The sequence below is a fragment of the Giraffa tippelskirchi genome, chromosome 8, assembly GCF_054371585.1.
Source record: "Giraffa tippelskirchi isolate mGirTip1 chromosome 8, T2T-mGirTip1v1.2.pri, whole genome shotgun sequence".
In the NCBI taxonomy this organism is placed as follows: domain Eukaryota; kingdom Metazoa; phylum Chordata; class Mammalia; order Artiodactyla; family Giraffidae; genus Giraffa; species Giraffa tippelskirchi.
In genome coordinates, this window is record NC_137282.1 from 19,855,620 (window position 1) to 19,880,705 (window position 25,086).

The following is a 25,086-nucleotide window of genomic DNA, read 5'->3' on the forward strand; positions in this document are numbered from 1 at the left end:
GAGTGTCTACGTTAACATTGTTAACATAATTCCTCATGTCACTGATCCATCTTTGAAACTGTAAAGGCTACATAATTGGTTGAACATCACTGCCCAATTCCTTGAATTTTTCCTGTAGAATAGTGAGGTTTTAAGAGGAATAAATGATATAAATATGTTGATGCTCTAACTGCCTTTGTAGAAGGCAATTCACAATGGGTAGCCATGGAGCGTGATTATGGTGTAATAAGCCATTGCGCCAAACACAAGACTTAGTTTAAAATGTTTTGAACCTTATATACACAGTTAAGCACCTAAGTAACTTTTCTTTAGATAGGCAGCGGAGCTTAAAATTCTTTGTGTTGAAACCTGTGTGCTACAGGCAAGGATTTGATGACACTACTGAATCAAATGCAGTGACCTGAAGCTGAGGCCCTAATCCTCAGGATTCTATGTTAATCTTTTCACAGAAATTTAAAGGACTTGGTGCCTTGGGGAAACTGAGCTGCACTTTCATTTGCCCCAGTGACTTCCTTCTCTAAGGAAGCCAAGGCATTCATGTTGTGTGTACGTGCTTCAGAAGCAAACTTTATAAGATCCTAGAATTCTCGGGGAGCCTCAACTTGACAGAGCAGTGTTGTTTCAGAGGGGAGCAAGGGGCTTTTCTGACAAATGCTCAAATGGTACATCTCTCTTTTTCTTCGACAGAGTTAAAACTAGTGTTTTCCTCCGGCAAACGTCTCTACTTGTTGAAAGTTGGTTTTATGGGAACTGCTATAGAGAGAAGCCTAATTCAAGAGCATCCAAGGAACATCTACTTGCTGGATATTGACTGGAAAAGAAACCTCATCTACTGGACAGATACCCAGGGACATCTGTTTCGCTCAACTGGCTACCTGGGGGCCAAGCAAGAGATTTGGACAGAACGTACAGGTAGCTTGGGTTGGTTATTTTGAATTTTTTCCTTTATTTTCTGGCTCTAGATTTAAGTAGGCTCCCAAACATCTCCAAAACCCTACCTGTCTCTGATCTGAATCAAGCTTAATACCAAAGAGTGGTTCTTAACTAATTTAAATATTAAGTGTCTGTGATTTGCCCTTGTTCTTATGAAGGGTGTGCAGACTCTTACAAGGCTACCATGATTTGGGAAATACTGAGGTCAGTGATAACGGTTTTAAAATTCTACTTTTCTGGCCTTACATCTGGATAGGATAGAAACAGACCTTAAATACTTCAACTTTGCATTGCAGATTTTTCTTACACTAATTTAGAAGCAATTTGCAATGCAGATTTCAGAGAGAACTAGCAAGATATTTTCTTTATTTGATAATATATACTTTCTCTCCCCTCCCACACTCCTACATGGCGTACCCCACCCTTAGCTCCCTGTACTCAGCCTAAATGAAAATATCTGCTTTATAAAAGAAAACTGAGAGGTGAGTTCCAGGGTGAGTAATCTGATTTCTGAATGCCTGTACTGTGGGTATTCTAAGTGCCAAGGAACTGCTTTACTATATGAAGTACTGTATTGGAATCCATGTTCCTGAGACACCCTTCAGATCACTGGCTGATGTCTTAATCCTTATGTAACTGGAATGGCGTCAGACAACTTTTTTTTTCTTTGTTTAGGACACCTAGTTTGTGTTGCAGAATTGCTTGGTGTGGGGGGAAGAAGCACATGTCTGGTGTCACAAGTATTGAGGTATAGTAAAAGGCTTCCCAGGTGGCACAGTGGTAAAGAATCCACCTGCTAATGCAGGAGACACAAGAGACGTGAGTGCGATCCCTGGGTTCTAAAGATCCCCTGGGAAGATCCCCTGGATGGCAACCCACTCCCGTATTCTTGGAAATCCCATGGACAGAGGAGCCTGGAAGGCTACAGTCTGTGGGGTCACAAAGAGTCAGACATGACTGAATGAATGAGCACATATACACACAAAGGAGACACACAGAAGTGTTTTTCCTATACAGTTAACTGGAAAGCTTGACAAAGCCAGGCAGGCCTCTTCTGGGTAGTAATCAGCTTGACCTCTGCTCTCAAGGCTAGTTTGCAGGATATCAGGGCCTCCTTACAACTCTTGGGTCTGCAGCTTTCACCTTATTTTTACATTAGCGTGTGCACGTCTCTTGTGTCTCCCGCATTGGCAGGTGGATTCTTTACCACTGTGCCACCTGAGAAGCCCTTTATTACACCTCAATACTTGTGACACCAGTATGTGTTTTTCCCCCCACACCAAGCAATTCTGCAACACAAACTGGGTGTCCTAAACAAAGAAAAAAAATAAATATTGACTGACGCAATTCCAGTTCTATAAGGATCAAGACATCAGCCACTGATCTGAAGGGTGTCTCGGGAACATGGGTTCCAACTCAACGGACATGAGTTTGAGTAAACTCTGGGAGTTGGCGACGGACAGGGATGCCTGGCGTGCAGCAGTCCAGGGGCTCGCAAAGAGTCAAACATGACTGAGTGACTGAACTGTCCTGACATCTGTATTGTTTTCTCTTGTCCTCACACTGAAACTTGAGGCTAGAAAAAACAGATGAAGTTCTGAATCAAAAATGGGAGGACTTCAAAATTCCACTTTAGGAAAGAGTGCACGTTTTTAAGAACTGGTGTAGAATCACTCTGAGGGCATTCTGTGACGCTGGCATGTGGGGTTTTTGTGGTTACATCTGACTCCAGAGGAAAGCACGTATTTTCTGCAGAGGGCAGAGCCCAGTGAGGTCAAGAGAAACAGAACCCCATGGGGCCAGTGTGTTCTTAGGAAGTTGCCAGTCTTCCACCTAGCTAGTCAACTTACAAAATGCAGTGCATGTCTACCTTGCCTAGGGGTTGTCAAGGATCAGGGGAGCTCATATTGACAGACAAGAAACCAGAGTAAGCATTATGGGACCCTCGTGCGAACAAGATGTGTAGGTTTCTAGGGAATGATCTTTGCATCCTGCGACTGTCTGCCTTCATCCCTGGCCCAGAGTTTAAGACAGAATGAGAACACATCTGAATGTCCTTCCTAATGGGAGCGACTTGTCCTCCTTACAGTCTGCTCAGCGAATGTGGACATTCCAACTGGGAACTTGTACTGGCTGCCCTGCGACAGAAGTGCTATTCAGAGGATGAGACTTGCTGGCCCAGACACCCATACCCTGTACAAAACGGGCAGCGTTATACTGCATCTCCTTCTCGACTGGCCAAGGAGGCTGCTCTACTGGGTGGAAAGTGGGGAACCCTTGCAAAGTATGACCCTTGATGGCAAAAGCATACAGACAGTCTGGAGAGGCACCTGGATGGCAGACACCCACGTAACCTTAGATCTCGGCTCTTCCAGCATCCTCTGGACCACCAAAGGATTAGGTAAGCGCTGCATGACCAGTAAGGTTGGAAGAGGCTTGAGGGGCTGAATGAGACTCTTGTTTTTAGTAGTAATGACACCATCTTTAGAACTAGTTAGATATAGCCTCAAACTCTGATTTTCAAAGCTCAGGCACAAGTCACTGACCTCAAACTCAACTCTCATCTATGAGTCTAAATTTATGATTGAAGAGATAGAAAACTTCAGAAATAGCGTACTTAATTTTTCACACTGCAAAAAGCTACTTGTTCCTACTTCTGTAAGTAGAAGTAATAGAATGAGCTTCCATTATAAACAAAGCACAGATGCTTTGATTATAACTTGACAGCAGGTACGTGTTACATCTTCATAGCTGAATGTGATAATCTACTCACCCAGAAGTCTCAAGGATGACCTGATGGCACTGTGCTGATGACTGGGGTTGTAGGACTGTGGTGGTCAAGTCACATCTGATGTTTCCATGCAGCACCCCTCACTTTTCTGGAGCTTTAAACACTTCTTTGGATTATCTTTAACTACAGAACTAAAACTTACAAAACTTCATAGATGAATCTGTGCATATTTTCAGTGCAAGGTCATTGAAACTTCCAATCCAATGGTGCCCTTGCCTCCTTGCTGTCACAGATTACTTTCTCTGTATCAACTTGTAAGAACTTGACTCTTCCTTAGGGTTGCAAAGTCTGAGTCTCCTAAAAAATAGAACCTACACTTTGAACAAGACTTGGAGTGATGGCATGATCGCAGCCCATGAGCCCTACCTACTGACTCTGAACAGAACCGCTCTTGTGCTGTGGAACAGGAGGAAGCCAGAGCCCTTCTCAGTGTCGAAAGAGACCTACGTCCAGAAGATGATCGTCTTGGCCGAGAACCTGAAGGTTCCAGGCAAGTCTTCCCCTGGGGGGTTTTCTTAGAGATCCATGTTACCCTGCTCTCCTCGGTGTGTTTTCTATGAGAAGTTCCCAGGTATCTTCCAATCTGTATCAGCAGTGGTCCCAACCCACAGTTCAGCAGGCCTTCTGCCTAACTTGTCCTTGTACTGAAACTTGTTCAAGTAAGAATCTAACACATTTCTCAAAGTTGCTAAACGACACCAGTTCTTGAGTAATACCCCAAGGAGGGTGCATACCCTAGCCCCTTTTGGGAATCATCTTTCATGTTAGCATGTTGAAGCTCTTAGTTTGGCAGTAAAGAGATCCATTTAACTTGCTCTAAACAGGTTTCCTGGGCTTCCCAGGTGGCACAACTGTAAGGAATCTGCCTGCCAATTCGTGAGACCCAGGTGTTTAATTCCTGGGTCAGGAAGATACCTTGGAGAAAGAAATGACAATCCACTCTAGTATTGTGGCCTGGAAAATTCCATGAACAGTGGAGTGTGGTGGGCTACAGTCCATGGGGTCACAAAGAATGGGACACAACAGAGCACCGATGCACGCAAACCAGTTTCCCAAGCTGGCTTTTTTTTTTTTTTTAAACCGAGGGACCCCCTTTCTCATAGCAGTGACATCTTGCAGGGATCCTCTGTGAAGCTGCTCTGGGTCCTGGTTACCAGGGGCAACAGTTCTTCTGTTAAAGCTGTGCCTTGATCATTCAGATTAATCTGCTTAAAGCTGGTTTAACTATTTTATATAAACCTTTGGCACGATGCCAAAAAATCTGATTTCAGATCTTGACGCAGAAAAAGAAGTCTTATCACAGGATTCAGGGGGCTTTCTTGGCAGAAGCAGCTGGAAACCCTGAGGAAGAGTAGAAATAGAGATGCACAGACCTGTTCCTCCTCCTATGTACCTGCCCCCTAGAGGTCTTTCATCTCCCTCCTGCAGTCTTAACTATTGTTTTCTGATTCACTAGTTTGACTTGATTTTCAAGGTTAAGAAGCATTAGGCGTAGGAATATGTTTCCTAGGTGGTAAAATATGCTAACAAGAGTTGGTTTTAAAAAAAAATCCAATTTTGATTATTCTACTAGCATATCTGTTAGGTTTCTGTGATAGTTGCTGAAGAATACTAACTGGTAACTTCTGAAAGTGCCTAACTCAGACATCTCACTGTAACACTGAAGTCCCGTCTTCAGAAGCTTAGTTTATTCTGCATGCCTAGAATATAGCATTGGTAGTGGAAAAAATTAAATTTATAGGCCTGAAAGGAAAAAACAGTCTCCCCCAATTCAAAACCATGAGATAATGGGCCAACACACCACACATGTGGTCTAAATATCCAGGATCTTTACTCTTTCTTTCTACAAGGTAGACAAACATAGCTACCTGGCCATGACGTGGGTTTTTGGGGAGCGGGGAGGCAGAAGCCTGTCTCCACAGCTGACACCTGATGGACTGACCTGCTGATACACTGCTGATTCTAGATCCTGAGGTCGCAGGAGCAGCAGCCCCCAGCCCTCCTCCCCCACCCCCGCCAGCCCCTGTCCTCTGCACCCGATCTTCTGTGCCCTGTCGGGATGGGCTGGAGTGCATCTCCCGGGGGGACCTCTGCGATGGCAAGCAAGACTGCGGGGACGGCTCGGATGAAGAGAACTGCTCCCACTTCTGCAACCGACCAGGTGTGTCAATCCTGCCTCAGCGCATGCTATGAATTGCCAGAGTGCTCATTATAATCACACGTGCTTTCCCTATAAATCTTCATAGATTACATAGCCTGTCAGAACACAGACTGTCTGACTGCCCATTTTATCACATTTAAGTCTGCAGTGTTTTACCAGGGATAATTTGAATATTGTTTCCTTGCTTCCTCAAGGAAGTATTCCAATAGCTAAGTATTCCAATAGCTGCCTTTATATTGGCATAGAGTGACCTAAATGGACCACTTATAACTGACTTGGTCATATTTTAACAAGTTGTTAAAGTAACCAAACCAATATGAAGCCTTAGTATTTCAAGGACCTAGTTCAGCTTAATTAACCTTAGCACTTTATTAAAGCTTACTTATGGATCAATTAAGATATAGAACTCAGGGGACTTCTCTGGTGGTCCAGTGGTTAAGCCTCCACCTTCCAATGCAGAGGATCTGGGGTACAATCTCTTGGTCAGGGAACTAGATCCCACATGTCACAACTAAGAGTTAGCATGCTGCAGTTAAAGATTCCGCATGCCTCAACAAAGATCAAAGAGCCAATGTGCTGCAACTAAGACCTGGCACAGTCAAATAAATAAAAAATTTAAAAATATGTATATATAGAGCTCAAACGGGCTTTCTAGGTGGCACTAGTGGTGAAGAATCCAATGCAGGAAACATAGGAGACGTGGGTTCAATCAATCCCTGGGTTGAGAAGATCACTTGGAGGAGTATATAGCAACTCACTCCAGTATTCTTGCCTGGAGAATATCATGGATTGAGAAGACAGGTGGGCTACAGTCCATAGGGTCACAAAGATTCAGATACGACTGAAGCAACTTAGCATGCACACACAACTCAAATAAGATCAGTCTACCTACCCCTCAAACTCCAGAATGAGGGTGAGTTAATCTAATAATAAAACTTCAGTTTGATGAACATATATGGTCCTTGCTTTTGACTTGTTCCATGGAAGGGGTCTTCCAGTGTCTGGATGGAAACAAGTGCATCGAGGAGAAATATCACTGTGACGGAGCTCAGCAGTGCTTGGATGGCTCCGACGAACTGGGCTGCTGGAAGCCTGTTGAAGACTGCTCTCTGCGCTGTGACAACAAGACCCGCTGTATCCCCAAGAGCTGGCTGTGTGATGGCCACCCCGACTGTTCTGATGGAAAAGACGAACAAGGATGTCGTAAGTTCCATGGAAGTTACTTGGAGTATTTCCAACTACATTGTAGTCAGTTCTCCTTTTTTGTGGGAGTTATGTTCTATAAAGCTGCCATGAACACTGAATTAGAGGATATTGGATCATTGCTCCTGGAAAATATACAGGGTGAGGTTTCTTAGAGTCTCTGGTCACATTTTTGTCAACTGATCAATATAGAACCTTTTTGAAAGGTGTGTTTCTGTTTAAAGATGACTTAACATGTATTCTTGACTCAGTAATACCCAGCACCACCGAAACTCATGCTGAACAGAGCTTATTGAATGCATGTATATTTTCCCATACGATACACTGTAGAGTCCTTACCCTTAGGAGCACCAAACAGCACTTCAGCACTACATTTGGGGTCATTTTAAATAGAAAAATCACTAGAAAGTTAAAAAAAAACATGAAAAACATGGTCCTAAATGATTGCAAGACTTCCCTGATGGCTTAGTTGTAAAGAATCCACTTGCCAATGCAGGAGATGCAGGTTTGATCCCTGGGCTGGGGAGATCCCCTAGAGGAGGAAATGGCAACCCACTCTAGTATTCTTGCCTGGAAAATTCCATGGACAGAGGAACCTGGTGGGTGACAATCCATGGGGGTCACAAAGAGTCAAACACGACTTGGCAGACTGAACAAAAAGGATTACAAAAAGGATACTTCTTTTAGCCTGAGAATGGAAACTTGAGGTCAAAATGGTGCCTTTTCAGCCTCAACTGGAAAGGTGTGTTGGGGGCAACTCACGTGAGGGTCCCAGGCAGGAATCTCGCTCCCCTGCCTGTCCCAGCATCCTCCTACATGTCCTCCCATCCTGTCCCCCAGCCCTCATCCTCCAGGACAGGAGGATTTTCTGGGCTAGCTTAAAGGCCTTTTCTGCTCTAACACTCTGCTTGAACCACCCTCCTGCCCTAACCCCTGCTGGGGCTTACTTCCTAAGGTGACAGGAGAAGACTGGGAGTCTTCAAACCATTTTACTTGCCATCAGATTGCTTCTTCTCCATCTGACTGAGTTCTTACCTAAAGCTTTGTCTTTCAGTTCATGAAAAATGCAGCCCATCTGAATTTAAATGTGAGAATGGCCAATGTGTATCTTCTTCCCTGCGTTGTGATGGGAACCGGGACTGCCTGGACCACTCAGATGAAGAGGGCTGTCCTGCCTGGCCCCTGCCATGCCCATCAGGGGAGGTGAAGTGCCCGAGGAGCGGGGAGTGTGTGTTGGCAGAGTGGATATGTGACCATGACTTAGACTGCAAAGATGGAACTGACGAGAAGGTAGCTCACTCTTCCTTCAGAAAAAACACAGTCGACTTCTAATCACAACAGTAACACGTGCTTCCTCACTAGAAAACTTGGGAAAACTAAGAACAGAGGTCTCCCACTTATAACTGCATCAGTCTCCAAAGTGTTAAGATCCTCTGGTTGAAAGTCAAACTTGTAAGATCTTTATTGGAGGAGCTTTGCAAATGTTAGGTCTTGATGGTCGTAGCTTGAATGTCTTGTTTAGAGAGATGTTTTGAAGCTCTGCCTAACCAGTTCCCATGACATGCACCAATGCTTCTGCATTGTGCAAGATGCAGCCCAATTTTGAACCTACTGCTCACATTTGACCTTAAGAAAGCAGCTCTGTGATGATGTTCTATTTCCTCATCAACAGAACAGATAGTGTCTGCTGGGCTGAAACTGTATCTCAAGGTGCTACTGTATAATAGGTGCACAGATCTGAAATATCCTTCTCCTTGCACCAGTTCTGAGAATCCCAGTCAGATTAAGTACAAATGCTGGAGTGTGCATTAGAAATGGTGGGAATTCTAAGAAGAGTTTCTAGAGCAGATTCTTTTGCTTATGCTTAAAAATTTTTTTTAAATTTTTAATTGGAGAATGATTGCTTTACAATATTGTGTTGGTTTCTGCCATATATCAATGTGAATCAGTCATAGGTTCTTTTATATATAGTTTTTTCTTAATATATATATTTTATTGAAGTATAGTTGACTTACAATGTTTCAGATGCATAGCAAGGTGATTCAGTTATATATATACCCATATATTATTTTTGAGATTATTTTCCATTATATGTTATTACAAGATATTGACTACAGTTCCCTGTGCTATATAGTAAACCTTTGTTGCTTGTTGCTTATCTGTTTTTTTAATTAAAAATACAGCATTCTAGTCATATTGAGCCAAACAAGTAGAATCAAAATGTCATGAATTTCTTAGTTAGGCAAAAATTAGTAAATTTTCTAAAATATATATATTATGGCTCAGACAGTAAAGAATCTGCCTGCCATGCAGGAGACTCAAATTTGATCCCTGGGTCAGGAAGATCCCCTGGAGAAGGAAATGGCAACCCAGTCTAGTATTCTTGCCTGGAGAATTCCATGGACAGAGGAGCCTGGCGGGCTACAGTCCATGGGGTCACAAAGAGTCGGACACCACTGAGTGACTAACATTTTCACTTTGATACATACTATTTATATATATGTATACAAAAGCTTTTCTACTATGCTTGATAAAGGCTTGAGAAAGAATGTTTTAGAAAAAAAGAGAAGAGATGGAGAAACTGGAAAACATAAACTAAATGAAATGGGACCACTGAATACGAAATAGAAAAAGTGAAACAAACTAGGTAAAAGATCATCATGTCGTCTATTTGTTTTTAAACAAGCCACAGGTTCTTAAATAAATTAAGACGTCCTGGCTGGTCAGTTTACAGAATAAGGCAGTCTCCCCTCCATGTGGGTGTCACCCACAACTCTCGTCTAAACTCCAGCTGAGGAAGGCGTTTCCTATCATCCACATCGCTGGCCTCATTGCAGAGGGGACTTAAGGGTTCTCTCATAACCCAGGACCCTTCCTGGGCTCTGAACCTGGGTGTTGTTGACGGAGTCGCTCACTGTCTCCTCAGGACTGTGACCCCAAGGAGCTTCGCTGTGGCTCCGGGCAGTGGCCCTGTGCCAGTGGGGAGCAGTGCGTGCCCGAGCCCTGGCGCTGTGATGGGCAGAGGGACTGTGGGGATGGCAGCGACGAGACGGGATGTAAGTACGGGGCGAGGAGGGGCGCGGCTGCGTGGGAACCCAGCTCAGTGAGCAAATGCTACGGAGCCGAAATCCATCCCTCTGCTGGGACGGAGGTGTCTTGATTGTACGGGCGGGAGCCTTGCTGTGGGAGGGGCGTGTGGCAGAGGGTTTGACTATAAAGGCAGAAAGTCGTTCTCCAGGCCCCCCGGAGAAGTGTGGGAGCTCCGAGTTTCAGTGCCACCCCTCCGCCTGCCTGGACCTCAGCCTGGTGTGTGACGGGAAGCGAGACTGTGCAGATGGCTCCGACGAGGGCGGGCAGTGCTCGTCGTCCGCCTGCCGCCAGGGACAGTGTTTCCACAGCTGCTACCCGTCCCCACACGGACCTGTGAGTGGCTTCTGTTTCTGTGCTCTGGCGGCTGGAGACGCGGTGTGGGGAGAGGCGGTCATCCTCAGCCGGGGCCGTCCGCTCCCTACGCCGAGTCTTCCACGGCGGAGCTGCCCTGAGCCCTCCTCCCACGTCCCCGCGCTTGAGGCTTTCTGCTGAGTCCTGTCTAGTTCCTGCCCCCTCTCCCGTCTTCTGGAACCCTGCCACCCAGCTCCAGAAACTCCCCTACTGCGACATTCAGGGTGAGGCAGTAAGTTTGTGGGGATTTGTCCCAAGAGTCAAGTAACTCCCCGCCATGCTGCAGCTCAGGAAACTAAGTACCTGTCTGTGAGGAAGTCCTTTCTGTGTGAGTATTTAGAATATGACTTGCCCTTCAGTCAAGAACTGTCTGTGCTCTGGTCTGGCATTACTGGTTGGCTGAACACGGAGAACTTGATTCTGTCGGGCAAGTGGAAGAAAACCGTGCTGATGTCTGGTCCTGTTGGCAGACAACCAGTTCAGTGAAGTCTAGGGGTCTCTTCACTTACAGATTCTGATGGGGTCCTAGTGTCCTGGGCTGAACTGGACACCTTTGTTAACTTGGGACCCCTGGGGGTGGCAAGGTTGTGGGGCGAGCGGCAGGAGATGGAGAGAGTGACTGCATTCAGAATGAAGTTGGTTCAAAGCACAGTTTGAGTTGCTGACATGGAGCATCTCACCGTGTGCTTTTTATATCAAGGCTGAGGTCTTTTTTATCAATTGTGTACCTTGTTTTTAGAACGTCTTCGTGTTTTCCAACCTCTGTTAGGTATGCGCTTGTGAGCGAGGCTTTGAGCTGAAACACAGTGGCCAGATCTGTGAGGATGTGGATGAATGCCGGAGGCTGGGTGGTCACCCTTGCAGTCAGACCTGTGTCAACACAAAGGGCTCCTACACCTGTGCCTGTCATCCTGGCTACTCGCTGGAGCCTGATGGCCATACCTGTAAAGCAATAGGTAAATGGAACTGGGAATATCTCCACAACTGTAGGTTGAGAGCTTGAGGTCCTATGACATCCAGGAATACCAGTGAAAATCTCTTTCTCAGGTCTTAAGTGTTCCTGCTTGCTTTATTTGTCTTCAGAACAAGACAAGCACAGTTCCAAAGCCTCCTTTTTATACTTTGTATTTTATACCTTGAATTTGAGTCTGAGAGTATCTACAAATAAGGCATTATTATAACAAACCCATAAGTTAAGCCTCTGTTACCATGGATCAGCCTTACCTGAAGTTAGAATAAATATCTAAAGACCAAACAAGCCCTTCTTTCCTTTCCACCTAACACCAAATATTTAGGATAAATGTGTTTTTCAATTTAGGCTAATTATACCTTTATTCTAAGTATCTTCAAACCATGTTTTAGCTTAACAATTACATCAAGGGAGGAACTACTTAGATGCCAGTGAGCTGGTTCCATAGCCCTGTCAGTGAGAAAGCAAAAACTACTTTGTCCTCTGATTCCTTAGCCAGTGCTGGGCTCACCGTTCAAACTCCTTAAGGCCATGTTGAAAGCAGTTCTTTTTTGACAGGTACTGAACCAGTCCTGCTTGTGGCAATCCAGTTTAAGCTACTCCTCTATGGGATGCGGAGCTTGAAAGAAGATATTCTGGCAACTACAGACAAAAACCTGATTATTTTCTCTATCGATTATGACTTAGTGGATCAGAAAGTCTTCTGGACTGATCTTGGGGCCCAAAGTATTCAGTGGATAAGCATGGACATGAAGAAGAAAGGGACTATGGTGAAAGGTTTGTCCCCTTATAAGAGGCTCTCATCTTGCCCTTACTAATTATGCATAGCATGAAAGATAAGATGAGTGGCTATGAACTTTCTAAACACTGGTTTATATCTCCTTAACTACAGGTGGTCAAGTCTTGCTATTATTAATAGTTAGCTAGAAATGAGAAGTTGCCATTTCTGTTAATACAGAGTCAGTCAAACTATCAGCCAGTGACCATTACTCATAATGGTCATCTTTGTCTGCAAATAGTATTTTGGAGCATTTAAAAGACTGCTCTGATAGAGATGCGTGTATCAGTTGGAAAATGAATTAATGTGGCATGCAAGTCTGAAGTCTGTGAGCTTCAACCTTCTGAAAAGCTGTAATTTAAGTACACATGATGAATAGTTTCCTCTCCTCAGGGATAAAGGCAGACTGCATAGCAGTTGACTGGATTGGGAGGAATCTCTATTGGACAGATGGGACAGCTGGTCAGATTTTGGCAATTCAGTTGACTGCAGTTTGGAGAGGAAAATCTGAGTACACGGTTGTCCTGGACAATGACTTGAACCAACCACGGTCTTTGGCTTTAGATCCCCTAAATGGGTGAGTCTGGGTGTCACAATGCCTGGTCAAGTCTGTCGGGTCTGTTCCTCTTTAGTTCTGCTTCAGCTGTGTTCCCTCAACACAGAATGAGTGAATAGAAACCTTATCTGACTTGACTTTGGATCTTATGATGTGAGTCAACCATACACATAGTAGTTGTGAAAGCTCCTGCAAAAAGACCTTTATTTCAGAAAAGTGAGATGTAGGCATGCTCACTTGGTGGCCCACCTATACTTTCTTTGGCTAAAACAAACAGACGTACCTCTGAGTAGAGAATTTGTATGGCTTTAAAATGGCAGGAGGAGGGAGAATGGAACTAGGGCTGGTGTTTAGTTTATAGTAATGTGATTGGTGGTGGTGATGGGGGCAGAGGAGTTGGGTGTGGAGGTTGAGCTCTTCTGTCCAGAGCCCTTTCTCTCTGCAAAGGGCCAGGAGCTTAGAGGCAGCATTTCCTATTTGTCTGAGCAAAACCCTAATTGGGATGGCCATGTGTATATCAAATGTAAGAACAAGATGGAACAAAACTTAGGATCCAGAGATGACCTAGTTCAGATACTTGCCCTCTTTTTTTCTCACCTTTTCAATACCTCCAACCAGGAATCTGCTAACATGATCCTCAGGAGACTGGCAGGAGTTTCCTGATGGATCTAATGGCTTATGACCAAGAATGTGATCTGAAGCACCCATTGCCCAGGACTTTCTAGCCCAGAAAAGACTGGCAGGTTCCCTGGATGTCTTCCAGGCTAGGGTCTGATGTATTTTTTAGACAGACTTCCTATACAGCTGTCATAATAGATATTATATCCCTAAATAATGAACAATCACCATAAAACTTCAAAGAAAACCTTCTTTTACTACTTCACAAATTATGTTTAAGGCATAGACCAAGTTTAAGTTTGAAGGAAAGAAATAATTGGGCTGTAAATCAGAGTTTTGGGGAATGAACTGGTGTTATTTTCTGTGAGGTAATACTTTATCTTAAAGCTGACTTTTATCCACATAGGCTAATGTACTGGTCTGAAATTGGAGGACAGCCTCAAATAGAACAAGCTGGAATGGATGGGAGCGGCAGAAAAATACTCCTCAGCCAAGGTCTCGGCTGGCCAACTAGCATAGTTCTCGACCAGTTGAGTTGGAAGATATTCTGGTCTGATGACAAATTTCACTGCATTGGCTCTGCCAACCTAGATGGTACTGGTATTAGCGTAAGTGTACTTTTGGTAATAGGCTTGTGTGAAATGTCATGTGCCTTGTGTAAAACCCATCTCAGGAACCTCACCATCACCATTTTAGATGTTGCAGCTAACACAAATCAAGAGCCCCTTCTCAGTTGCTGTGTTTGAGGATGAAGTCTTCTGGTCTGAAATGAAGACGAGAACAGTACAACGCATGAAAAAGATGACTGGCAAGAAGCGGGCTGTCCTCATCAAGCGTTTGGAACAGCCTTACGGACTAAAGGTCTATAGTTGATGCTTCAAAATATCCTCCGATCCTCCCTGGGAAGGCTACGTGTATGAGCTGCCCAAAGACAAAGTTCAGGGACTTCCATCTATAATGACTGAAAGGCAGGGTTGAGTTACTTGCTGTTTTTAAGGGTTCAACAACATGTAGTGACATCTAGGTGTTTTCTTCCAGGTAATGCACGAAGTGCTACAGCCCAGGTCTTCAAATCCTTGTCTGGACACTGGATGTTCTCACTTGTGCCTTCTGAGCCCACAGTCCAAGGGAAGCTGTCGCTGTCCAACTGGACTCCTGCTTGCAGACGATGGTGTCAACTGTGTTCCCCTCAAGGAATCTGCATTTCTGTTCCTTGGGTTGCCCACAGTTATCATGCAGGTACTATCCTGTTCTGTCGCATGCTTGGGCCACAGTCTATTTCAGACTTTGGGTAATTTGAATTCCTTGAATTTCTTCCCTTTGGGATATTCTTCAAATACAATTTAAATTTGAATATTCACTGTGTATTGGGAGCTATGATGACCACCACCCCCAAAAAAAGACCACTCCTACTCAGATTCCTTAAGAAATGCTTAGCACCTCAGAACACAATGAGGCTAGGAATCTGACACAGTGTTTAAGTTATTTGAATTGTCCAAGAACCTAGCTGACAAGGCAGAGTAATTCCAAATACAAGCAACTTGGCTGGGTTCTAGCCTGAGAGGTAAGTACATTTTGTGAGGACACTTTTCTTAAATCATAGGAGGAGAAAAGGTACTAACAAGGAAAACACCCCTAACTTCTCATATCCAGAGGACTTGACGATTTTGGCATTTTAAAATGACAAAGCAAATTTGGGGGTTGGAAGACCAACTTCAGTTTCAGTAAGATATTCAGACTGAAGTCTCATTTAAAGAGGAGGGCCTTTCATATATATAAGTGTATCAAATCCACACATTGTACAACTTAAATTTACATAGTATTGTATGTCAGTTTTATCTCAGTAAAAATAAACTTAAAAAGTTAAGGGGGGAGGACTTTCATAGAGGAGTAAATATTTCAAGCATATGAATTCAAGGAATTCTAAGGGCCTGAAACTCCAGGAAGGGAGAGAAATGCAATTTGCTTTTAGGCAACAGACTGTGTGAAAATCTGAATGTAAGTGTCTGAACATGAATTCAAAATCAAGATGAAGAATTTGACTAGTCTCAACTGGTGCCATCCAATTAATTTTTCCCCACAGATCTATCTGAAAAATCTAGATGCTTCACGAGGACAATCAACTTTACCAGGACATAGGATTCTTCCCTTTACCAATGTCAACCAGCTTGCATCAATGGACTACGTTGTCCAGGAGAAGGTGCTCTACCTGACAGAGTGGAATACGGGTGATATCTGGCTACTGAGGCTCAAAGACTTTGGAAAGCTCTCTTGGAGGAAAATCATATCCGTGGAGGGCACAGTGACTGACCTTGCTGTGGACTGGTTGAGTGGAAACATATACTGGATTGGCAGTGAGAATGCTCACATCAACATAGCTTCCCCCAGAGGCCAGTACTCCACCGTCTTGCTCAGCGGAAGCCTCTACCGCCCGACCTCTGTCGTGCTCCACCCGCCGACTGCAGTCATGTGCTTTGTGGACCTGGGTCCCCAGGATGACGGTAGGCGTGGCTCCAGCATCGAATGCGCCTCCATGGACGGCAGCAGAAGGAAGGTGCTCTGGCGGAAACCCCAGGTCCCTGTGGGCCTGAGCTTTTCAGATGCAGGGACTCGTCTGTACTGGGCTGATCCTGGTGAGTAGTTATCTTCTCCACACTAAGTGTGAGGGTGAGGGACGTTGGCCAGAGAAATAGTGATGCTTTCTGGTCTTCAGCTGTAACTTCAAACGGCTTTTAGGTTTGAGTTTACATTTTCTGCACCACTTTCTAAACAACTATAATCAGTCCCCATCCTGAGCAGCATATATTAGCCCAGAGAGTCATACAGTTGCCTCTTGGTGAAGGGGTGAAATCAAGAACCTAACAAATACGCGTGAGCAAATCTTTGTGTAATACTCTTAGAATGAATAAGAGCTAGTTTTCAGGAAATGCATGTATCCTTCTGGAGGGGAGGCAGGACAAGACATAAAGAGCCACAGGATGGAGTACAGCTGTTTGGGCTCCAAACAGAAATTAACTGAACCTCTCCTTCTAGGGAGAGGACTCATAGAAAGTATTCAACAAGACGGCTCTAGATACAGAGTAGACCGCAGAGGAATTCAGGGCCTTAACCTGTTTACATATGGCCAAGGCATGATCTTCTGGACCACCGTGGATGATGGTAGGTCTTAATTCTACATCCGATTGTCTTTGTGAACTGAATTTACTCCTAGATATCTAAAGCAAATCTGCGACTGCTTAGCACTGATCTTTGGCGGTGTGTTTCTTGCGGAGGAATAGCTAAGCAGCTTCCCTAATTTAACATGTATAAATGTCAACAGTGACTGTGTGATTTGGGGGAGCTTTTACTTATTTGGTTATTCTTTGCATGTGCTTTATATCATTCTGCCTGAGATTTCTGGCTTTTGTAGGAGGCTGTTGGCTTTGGAGGACACCAGGGTATGGTACAGAGAGAACCGGGCCAGGAATTGGGACCAGGTGGCTTTGTCAGTTAGTAGCTATAACACCTTACCTGTAACATGAGGGAAGTGTACCTGTCTTGATTGACTAGGTATACATGAAAGTATTAGGTGAATTCTAGAGCATTCTATACTTGCTGGACATTTCTAGTATTCAAAGAGATTGTCTAAACCACAGTACTCTATCTAGTATGTTATTTCTGACTACAGTCTAGGTCTGGTAAAACTGGAAAAGGCTGTTTAAAGTAAATCTGTCTCTTTATATTTCCCAGTGCTGGTCCCTCGACCAGTTGGGCTGGCCTCATGAGAACTGTGAAAATAAGTTATCAGATCCTACCACAAAGATGCTAAACTGTTAGGTATGTGGTGAGACCTTTGCCATTTAAGATCCCCTGGTGACTCTTGTTACGGATAAGCCATTTTTAGAAATGCTGTTCTGGGAGAATGCCTAAAATTATTACCCATCAATTGCTTGAGCCAAATTTTCATGTATCATATCCTACTTTTCTCTCTGTGTATCCAGATGTACATGAATGTGCTGGACATAAGTTCACTGGACTTTATTTTTGGCAAAAGCATAAAACTGCTTTTACTGATCTTTAAGTTTCTTCCCAGGAACTAGGTTTAGAAAAATGCATGTCTCTTCTGTAAAACTCCTGTTATTTAACTGGAGTTTTTGCAGATGAGTGACAGTTTTCATACTGAGCAGTGTTCCTTGCCCAGGAAGTTGTAAGATAAATTTCACTTTTGTTAATGATTGTTCACTGCCTTTTGTTTTAGCCCAGATCAGTAAAGTTTGGTACAGCAAAGCAGAACTTTCAGAAAACCGGTGGTTCCAAGTAGACCAGAAGATTGTGGATTTAAAAGTTTATAGTAAACTTAGCCAACAGGGTAAGCAACCTTGCAGTGATTCTAACAACACTGAAGTCTACTGAATTTCCCTATGAAGGAGTTGTCCCTTCCTATAGTATCTCCTTGGAATATCTTTGTTTTTCCCAGTAAAATACTTCTCTGACACATTGCTGTAGATCTGTATAACTCTGTTATCTTCATGCAGTTATGTATGGTCTGCTTCTGTTTATAGCTAGTCCTGTTGTGTAGCTAGGAGACACAATGGTGGTAAGGATATTGGGCTTGGGTTTGGTATACTTGGGTCCTATTTTAAGTTCTCTTATTGAAGACTGAATTACAGCTGTGATATAACCGGAAATCCTCTTTTAGTTCTAGAGTGAAACCGGTCTTCATTCTACTCATTGTCACTTATATCTACTTTTGATGTTAACTTATCTTTCAAATATCAATTTGAGGGTGCTTGCATGTGTTTCTCCACATTTCTTACAGACACAAATGCCTAACTGAGGGTCCCTGTCATTTCTGAAGTACATTTTACCTTCGTTATATCCATAATATATTCCAGAATTCCTGGAATATGTCAAGAGATAAAGTCTCACCAGAAGTCAAAGCTTGAGACAGAAGCCTTGGAGAACTATGGGAAGATACACATGGCTGACTTAATCAGACTCTTGTCCTCCACCATCCAACCCCCACCTCTTGCACCCACCAATCTGTTCTCTGTATCTGTGACTCTTAGAGGGATGAGAGAGACCACAGCCTCTGAGTTCTCATCTAAAGAGAGCTTTATTTCTAAGGCCCTTCTAGTTAAGATCTTGGCTACATGATGTGAAGGGAAAGGAGAGCTTACAGGGGATCTTGGATGAGCCAAGTTTACCTCAATTTTTCTTGAACTGGCCCTTTATATGAACTACTGGCTTGTTTTGTTTTGTGCACGTGCATGTTTATTGCAAATTTATTCACAATCACAAAAAACTGAAAACAAGCAGGATGTTCCTAAATAAGTGAATGGATAAAAAAGCTGTGGTACAAATGGAATATTAGCTAGCCACAAAAAAAGAAGCAAGCTCTCAAACCAGGAAACAACATGGATTAATTTTAAGTGCATAATACAAAGTGAAAGAAGCCAGTCTGAAAAGGCTATATACTTATGTGACATTCTGGAAAAGTGTAACTATAGACCCTGTAAAAAAAGATCAGTGTTTTCCAGGAAGGAGGAGGAAGAGGGAAGTTGAATAGATGAAGCACAGGGGATATTTTTAAGGCTTGCATTCTGTATGATTATGTAATTATGGATACATTAAATTATACATTTGTCAAAACCCATGGAACTTCACAGCACAAAGAACTTAAGCACAAACCTTAAGACATGCAAGTTTTTAAAAATCATTTAGGTCAGGGGATTCTAGGATGGAACATAAACTATGACAAAACAATCTAATTGTTCTACAAATGTATGAAACAATGTTACTGAAAAGGTAGAAAAGGTGCTGAGCAAAGTAACTCTGGAAATGAGTGGAGTCCCTAACACTGAAACAAAAGAAACTGTTCATAAGCCCTGTACTCTCATTGATAAATTTGTTTCCCACTGGAGTACAGACTAACAATTCTGATACCACTATATAGATATGTTTACTGGAATTGAGCAGTGAAGTAAATAGATGGCAGGTGATAGGAGACAGTTTTCTCACTATTGAGAATTTACAGATAAGCAAGCAAAGGAAGCTAGAATGATCCATATGGTAATAGATTAGAGTTGGAGACATCAACATAAACTCATGTTTAGCTTAATTACAGTTACAGATGTGAACTGATATTCTAAAGCCATCCTTATCCATGAAAAAGAATCACCAATCACTTGGTTCTCAGTTGTCTAAAAGGAATTAAACTAAAAAGCCATCTACTCTGGGGAAAAAATCTGGGTCCTCTAACTCTGATGGTTGATTTGCAGAAAGTTTACAGAAGAGCCTTCTGAAATAGTCTAAATCAATATTTTTTTGGGGGTTGGGGATCCACAGGTAGTAACCATTGCTCAAAAGACAACGGAGGATGTAGCCATATCTGTTTACCAAAGCCAGAAGGACAGACTTGTAAATGTCCCAGTGGGTACTACTTGGATGACACAAAGAAGTGTCTTGAAGCTGCCCGATGCTCTGCACCATCACAGTCCTGTAAGAATGGTCAGAAATGCATTTCCGCCACACAGGTTTGTGATGGTCATGCTGACTGTCTGGATGGATCTGATGAAATGGACTGTGAGTAACTCCTACTCAAGACCCACCATTGGTCACCTTGGTGATTTACGTTTAATAATATTTAATTCCACAGTGTTCCTCAAGATTTTATCCTTTAAACTGTTTCTTCCTTCTCACTGTGTACTCCTTAAACTGAACAATATGAAACTTCTAACTATGGGCAATTGTATATAGATTGTGGGGACTCTCTGTAAAAAGCTAATGTCCCCTCAATTCGATTTTAGAGTAGGCCATATGATAGTTCACTCCACAGGGCTTGACAGTGTACGCTGCCTGAAAGAGCACTCATGTAACCCAGATCCAATTCAGCCCATGGAAACTGATCACAATAGCATTACCTGGAATGTAAGAGGTTGGCAAACTAATTGACTTGTCCTGGTTCCCTCTTTTGAATGTGGGAAGAGCATATTCTAGCTCAGAGTTATTAAGGAATTAAAGAGGATGTGTAGAAAGCTGTCATATTATTATAACACTGTCAAGTTAATACTTAAATGCTAGCTGTAGATGGTTGTTATAGAAATATTGTTCCAAATCATGCCTTCATGGGAAGGTGTTGTCCTGGCCAGACAGCTGAGTAATCATAATACCTAATTCTGCTGGAATCATCAGCTAGAGCTCCATTGGTATCTAAGTCCCCTTCACGGTAGAATCAAAGAGACGGTGGGCTTAGTCATAACCAGCAAAGGAAGAGATCTGAAAAGGAGCTTTACAGTGAAGAATTCTCACTGACTTCTCAATGTAAATTCTTATTTCTGTAAAACCTGGCTAGCTGGAAGACTACTTATTACCTCTAAACACTTCATCTTAAATGGGAAAGATAAGGGATTTTGATTCCCATAGTTGATTCTATTTTTCAGCAATTAAGGGTGCTTTTGTTGCCAGTCCTGTGTTGGCAAATGACTCAAGGATGGGGGTAAATGAGTGAGAAATTTATCACCTTTACCACCTTGAGGTTAGGTTAGGTTTCTGGTTTAAAACCTAACCTAACCTCCTTTTGCCCTCCCATTCCTGAGGTGCTGGGCCCAAGAGCTGACTTTGCTTCTTGATGATTTCATCCTGACTACATATAAAACTTTTCTGAGGCAAATGGTACTGGGTATATAAAATTAAGCTGAATTCCCTTGGATGTAACCTACCATCAAGGACCCTAAATGCCCAGGATTGGAAATGCTCCTGTGAGGCCAGCTTAGGACAGAAGCAAGACGCATTTTTATTGCTAATTCTGCCCTTTTCACTCCTGGTACTTTGGTCTTCCGTATGAGGAGTAGCACTTGTGTCAACAATGACAAGAGAACATGGTGAAATGCCTTACACTTAACTCTTGGATTGCTCTTTGGATAGAACCCTGTTGTCTGCTCCCTGCTTTATGAGTGTCCCTCCCACACTGCCACCAAATTTGGTTCAATGTCTTGCTAAACCTACAGTTTACTTGGACTCAAAAAATGTGAAATATTTACAGATAAACTTAATCCTTATAGTCTCGATATATACTACTTTGATCTACTACACTCATAGAGAAAACACTTTTGGAACTGGTGGCATCTACCTTGGCTAAAATTCTGCATATCATTTGAAAATGGATTGGTATGATAGACGACACTGGTCCTGAAGCCAAATATTTTAAGTGCTTTTAGATATGTAGTTTTTAAATCAGCTTTTGATAGTTTTTTGTTTTGTCAAAAGTGTGGTGCTGTGCTGTGCTTAGTCGCTCAGTCGTGTCCAACTCTTTGCGACCCCATGGACTGTAGCAGGCTCCTCTGTCCATGGGGATTCTCCAGGTAAGAATACTGGAGTGGGTTGTCATGCTCTCCTCCAGGGGATCTTCCCAATCCAGAGATCGAACCCAGGTCTCCTGCATTGCAGGTGGATTCTTTATCATCTGAGCTACCAGGGAAGCCTAAAGTAATGGTTGTGATTGTGATTTCAAAAATTCAAACTTATCCAGTTAAGTTCACTAGAATTCTTGTTCTTCTGAAATAGTTATTAATTGACAATAACAAATCTATATATATACTCGTACTCACACCTACTGTTTTTGCAGGTACCTATCCAGATACAACCCATTCAACACCAACACCTAAAACATCAGAGTCTGGAAAGAGACTGACACCAAAAGCTGTCCAACCTCTCCAGGGTACCAAGTCCACCAAAACTAGATCTCCAGGTTCAGAAGGAATGAATTACCCTGTCAGAAAAATGCTAACCCCTCTGATTCCTGGTCTAGAGAGCGAGACTCCAAAAACCAAGGGAGGAGGTCAGCCCAAAGATTCACACAGGGAAAAATTTCTGCTCTGTAGCAGCGATTTCTGCAATGGGAGGGGAATCTGTACGATGCAAGGAGAGCTGAGAAAATGCAACTGTCTGATGGGCTACAGCGGAGACTCCTGTGAAAAAGCAGCCCCTGGACCTGCCCCTGGCCACATCGCCCTCAGCCTAACTGTAGCCCTACTGGTTGTTCTGGTCATTCTGGGAGCATTTGTATATTTCAGAAGAGAACACAAATTGAAGCGGTGAGCAGCCACTTTTGTCTTCATGGGAGAATTTTATTCTAAAGAAGGCTTGTTAAATAAAACTAAAACAAGATTAATGAGATCGGAGGTATGAATCCACTGTAGAAATTTGTTCTCTGAGGAAAGATTTGAGCAATGAAGCAGCCTTATCTGATAGATGACCTGGAAAAATCATAATTGGGACCATCTTTGTGTGAGACCTGTAGCAAACCGTAATGTAAGGGGCAGTCAGGGGCAGTGCTTTTATGATAATGTAAAAGCAGTTAGGGGCACAGTCTCAGGGATAAAGTGAGGAGAGTCCCCTCTAATGAGGAAGTGTGTGTGCGTGCATGCTCAATCGCTAAGTTGTGTCTGACCCTTTGTGACCCCATGGACTGTAGCCCACCAGTCTCCTCTGTCCATAGGATTTCCCAGACAAGAATACTGGAGTGGGTTGCCATTTCCTTCTCCAAGGGATCTTCCATACCCAGGGGTCAAACCTGTATCTCTTGCATCGGCAAGCAAGTTCTTTACCACTAGTGCCACCTGGGAAGCCCGCAGTGAGGCAGAGTCAGTGCCATTACTGTTTGGAGGGAAAATTTCTTGGGTGTGTTTGTTTGCTAGTGCTGCTATAACAAACACCCCTCAGTGGGTGTCTTAGACAATGGAAACTTATTTTCTCACAGTCCTGGAGGCTGGAAGTCTGAAATCAATGTGTCAGTATGGCTGGTTTCTTCTGAGGCAGAGGGTTGCTTTTCTCCTTGGATTGTAGCTACAGACTTCTCCTATGTCTTCATGTAGTCTTCCCTCAGTACATATTGATGTCCTAACCTCCTCTTCTTATAAGGACACTAGTCCTGTTAGATTAGGACCCATCCTAATGACTTTCTTTTAACATAAATTACCACTTTGAGGACCCTATCCCTAAAATGGTCACATTTGGAGGTACTAGGGGTTAGACTTCAACATATGAATTTTAGGGGGACAAAACATAGCCCTTGACAAAAGGTGAGATAAGCTCATTAGAGAGATTTAAGGCAAAAGCATAAAGTTTTATCTAAGAGCAAGAGTCACTGGATTAAAGAAACGAAAGAAACAAAAAAGAATGACTCAAATGATTAAGAATGATGACAAAATAAGCTTTAGGAAGATATAGTAACTAAAGGGAGCTGATTAAACATATTGGGAAGGGATGGTAAGCACCTATATATCAAGAAACATTGGGGCTTCCCTGGTGGCTCAGATGGTAAAGAATCGGCCTGCAATGCAGGAGACCCGGGTTTGATTATGGGCCAGGAAGATCCCCTGGAGAAGGGAATGGCAACCCACTCCAGGAATCTTGCCTGGGAATCCCATGGACAGAGGAGCCTGATGGGCTACAGTCCATGGAGTTGCACAGAGTCAGACATGACTGAGTGACTAACACACAGTACCTAAAACAGTACAGAATATACGTCAAGAAACGTTGCAGAGATAACTAAAATCCTTTAAAGTTACATCTCCTCTGTACAGCCTTCACTTTACAGACTGGAGAAAAGGCCAGGAGAAATGGTATATCTTTGCCTAAAGTAACACTGGTTAATATTAAGATGAACTGAGGTGCTTCCCTTGTGCTTCTGACTGTCAGTCAGGTCTGTCTTCTACATTAAGCTGCTTTCTTAACTCATCCATGTCCAGTTGCTACTTACCTGTTTTTAGGTTCAGTTCTCACTGACTAATTTCCTGGTTTCCTCTCAACTGAGAAGATACATTTTGGAAGTTCAGTGAATGCCTAGTAACAAATCCCAACTGACTCAAGTCTTTCTAGGTCAGTTCTTTGTTATAGAGACAATAAAAACACAACATCGTTCCCATAACAATAACTTTTCATAGGGGATGAGTTAACGTCTTTGATCCATGCCCCATTCCCAGCTTCTACCTTAAGGAACAACTCTTTTGACTTTCTCTTATTTCTAGAAAGAGTACAACATCATCAAGAAATTTGACCTGCCATAAAGAAAATGACCAAGAAGAGGAGAATCTAATGAATAGTGAGACTTTTGTCAATGAAGCTTATGATGAACAGGTATGTCTGGGAAGTGTCTTTGAGGAAAACAGGTGGTAAGATCCAGTCACAGAATGCCCTTACCAAAAAATCCTAGCAGAGTGAAAGTAGGCCATGTTAACTTAAAGAGCTTTTTGTTATTGGCAAATGATATTATTATGTAGACCAAATGAATGCTCAGTAGCTTTTTTGATTGCTGATTCTGTTCAGTCTCAAGTTGTTCACACCAAAGTGAAACATACATGTAATCAAGAAATTCAGCTTTTGGTAGACTTCCAAAAGGGGCTCAGTACTACTTGGGGTGAAGCGAGGTGTAATTAGGGTTAGTTAACATTACCCCTAAAATTGATGCCCCCCCCAATCCTGCTATCTTTGCTCATTTCTGTGTAGCTCAGTCATCTCTGTGTTTTTGCTTTGTTTTAATGTAACGCATATTCTCTAATTTCAGGTCTCTTTTCCTACAGGAATTGTTAACGTCTTTACAAAATGACTAACTTGACAAAAAAGCTGAAACATCTCAATAAAAACTGTTTATATA

General features: G+C 43.0%; 1 protein-coding gene across 1 annotated transcript; it reads left to right on the top strand.

The window, feature by feature from the left end:
* Positions 1–253: 253 nt before the first annotated feature.
* LOC145516354 (uncharacterized) lies at positions 254–25,086 on the top strand. Its single transcript, XM_081517500.1, has 22 exons — positions 254–361; positions 688–912; positions 3,023–3,334; positions 4,002–4,214; positions 5,691–5,885; positions 6,873–7,088; positions 8,143–8,378; positions 10,015–10,144; positions 10,327–10,511; positions 11,299–11,485; positions 12,058–12,276; positions 12,671–12,854; positions 13,858–14,059; positions 14,148–14,312; positions 14,490–14,690; positions 15,535–16,084; positions 16,485–16,610; positions 17,689–17,799; positions 19,779–20,015; positions 22,057–22,525; positions 24,461–24,569; positions 24,997–25,086. The coding sequence occupies exons 2-22, from the start codon at positions 744–746 to the stop codon at positions 25,036–25,038; spliced, it is 4,458 nt and encodes a 1,485-aa protein (XP_081373626.1). The 5' UTR covers positions 254–361; positions 688–743; the 3' UTR covers positions 25,039–25,086.